The following is a 2443-nucleotide window of genomic DNA, read 5'->3' on the forward strand; positions in this document are numbered from 1 at the left end:
GAAATCATCAATCAAAGCCCCAAGAAGGATTTTCAGCCACCTAACAGCCTCAGGCTGGGCCTGGCATCCCAGCCATCAGCAACATCATTAAACGAGGCGAGCCGGAGAGGGAACAACAGGCACAGGCTGGCGAAATGCTTCACAATCAGAAAGGCAAAGAGGTTGGAGATCTGGTGTTCATGGTCCCACCCAGCAACAGCCGGAGCCACGATCTCCACGAGGCTTTGGAATCGCTTTCTCGCATGACCCCGAGACAGTCATGCTGAAATTAAACCACAAAAAACGCATCTGCAGCACGGGGATATTGGCTTCTCCATTTCCGAGATATGCATATATTCTATGTCATATAAAACAGCAGTAACACCTAGGTCAGCTAGTTCAAGTTCTCCATTTTCTCCCCCTGCCTGTAGTGAGCAGCCTAGGAATCTGTAGGGTTAGCTAGGAGAAGAAACCTCCTTCTTAAAAATTAACTATGATAAATCAACTATAATAACAAAACGCGGGGAACAACGCGGGGCAGGTCTGATGTAACCCGTGGGCATCTCAGCTCACACAGCCGAGACATCTGCAGGCACAGAAATCCCCCCCCCTCAGGGGGCAGGGAGGAGGAAGCTGGGGCAACACCAGCATGTTCTCCAGCTCCGCTCTCTGCAGAAGGAAAGCATCGCTTCCAACTGGCTGCAGCAGAGCCCTGCACAGGCCAGGAGAGGCCCGGCGCTCGGAGAACCCCCTCCCCACCGCCTCCCTGCTCTAGGCACTTCTGGTTTTTGCTTTGTTTTTTGAAGCAGGCTCCCAGCACGAAGCACAGCCATCAGCAACGCCGGGCTCCGCCGCCGCTCAGCGCTGACCGTGCCGGCTGGGGCGGTGGCTCTGCTCTCCCTGCAGCAGGAAGCCGAGCAGCCGCTCCGCCGGGGCTTTGCATCCATCCCTTTGTGCGAGGCTCCCTCGGCAGAAGCAGCCCCGGAGATTTCTGAGCAAGGTAAAGGCTTTAAACGAGAACGAGCCCCTCCTCGCATTGCACCCGACGCAGCCCACAGCCCTGGAGCCAGAAGCGCGCCCCACGGGGGGGCAGTCTGGAAATATCGAGGGGGGTCAGAAGGGAAAGAGCTGCGCACTATTGCCAAAAACTGATTATGTGGCAGCGGGATGCAGCAGGGAACAGACATTTAAAGCCCATTTTCTTGCAGCACTACCAGCATTCGCTGGAAAGGAAGAGCCACTAGATCAACTGTCTGCTGTTGCAATGAGAAAACTAGCTGAAAATGTCCTTCATCTGAAAGGCCGCGCGGCCGCAACAGGATCATCCATCTTTGCTTTAAAAATCCCTCAGGATGGAGGGGTTTTATGTGCTCTGCCTGGTGGCATCGAGAATCTGGAGGTTTAGTTCTCTTAAATAAGCAACCGTTCCGCTGCCTCCAGCTAAATCCCAACGCCGCCATCCTCGCTGCCCGCGAGGAGACCTGACGGAACGGCAGAGCACAGCGCCCGGCCAGAGCCGGAGGGGAGGGAGAGGGGAGACACGCTGGTGGTTGTCTGAAAACCCTTGGCACATCTTTGGTGACGGGAGGAAAAGGAAACGGTGGAAGGTTTGGCCACCTGGTTCTTTTAAGAAGCTGTTAACCCGGGAGGGAAGGGAACCGAGGGGATGGGAGCGTGGTTAATCCGACCACTCGTCCTCGTCGAACTCTGAAGAGTCATCCTCAGAGTCGCTGTACTCCACGGCGATGCGGCGCGACAGGATGGTTGCCACGTCGTTGCCCACAACGTCCCGCTTCTCCTGCTCCCGCTGCTCCTCCACCTTGCGGAGCTGGAAGCCTGTAGGGGAGAAGGCAACGGAGGGGAGCGTTCAAAGGCTTTGGTCGCACCGAGATCTCCAAGGCAGCCATCCCTTTGATGAAATCCCGCGAGCAAGACAGCCCGTACTCTGCCAGCAAGTATTGGACACGCTGTGGAATAACAGCGATGGTGAATGACAGCCAAGACAGGCTGGGTGGGCATGTGGAATGGGAACTGAATCGTTTCTGCGCTCCTCTGAAGGGTGACACCACTGTCATTCAATCCACTTTGCAAACTTGGACCACGGCGGCTCCGGCGCTGCCGTCTCCAAGGAGCGGGCAGAGGCATAAAGCCATCGAGGCCGTCCCCCGGGTGGGCAGACAAGGAGGGCCCACAGCAGAAACCCCAACCAGCGGGGCAGTCACAGCCCTGCTCGTGAGCCAGCTCCCACACGCTCTCACCCAGGACACCGTGGGTTTTCCACAGGCTACGGAGAAAGCTGGTGCCGAAACAAAATCTTACCTTGACGAATCGCTGAGAGCAAATCGCTCCTGGCATCGCTAACCGCGGGCAAGGATGACTTGGGCTTGGAGGCGGAGGTGTCTGAGGGTGGAGGCGGCGCCGGGGGCCCATCGAGGCCACTGGAAGACAGAGGCGGGGGGCCAGG

General features: G+C 57.3%; 1 protein-coding gene across 1 annotated transcript in view; it reads right to left on the reverse strand.

Annotated features, from left to right (window-relative positions):
- Positions 293-2443, reverse strand: part of WASF2 (WAS protein family member 2) — a gene marked incomplete in the record, with an annotated part of 16557 nt that continues 14406 nt past the window's right edge. Inside the window, 2 exon segments of the mRNA XM_021375329.1 lie at positions 293-1815; positions 2299-2443. Coding sequence (XP_021231004.1) covers positions 1658-1815; positions 2299-2443 — 303 coding nt within the window.

This window comes from Numida meleagris, chromosome 22 (genome assembly GCF_002078875.1).
Source record: "Numida meleagris isolate 19003 breed g44 Domestic line chromosome 22, NumMel1.0, whole genome shotgun sequence".
Classification (NCBI taxonomy): Eukaryota; Metazoa; Chordata; class Aves; order Galliformes; family Numididae; genus Numida; species Numida meleagris.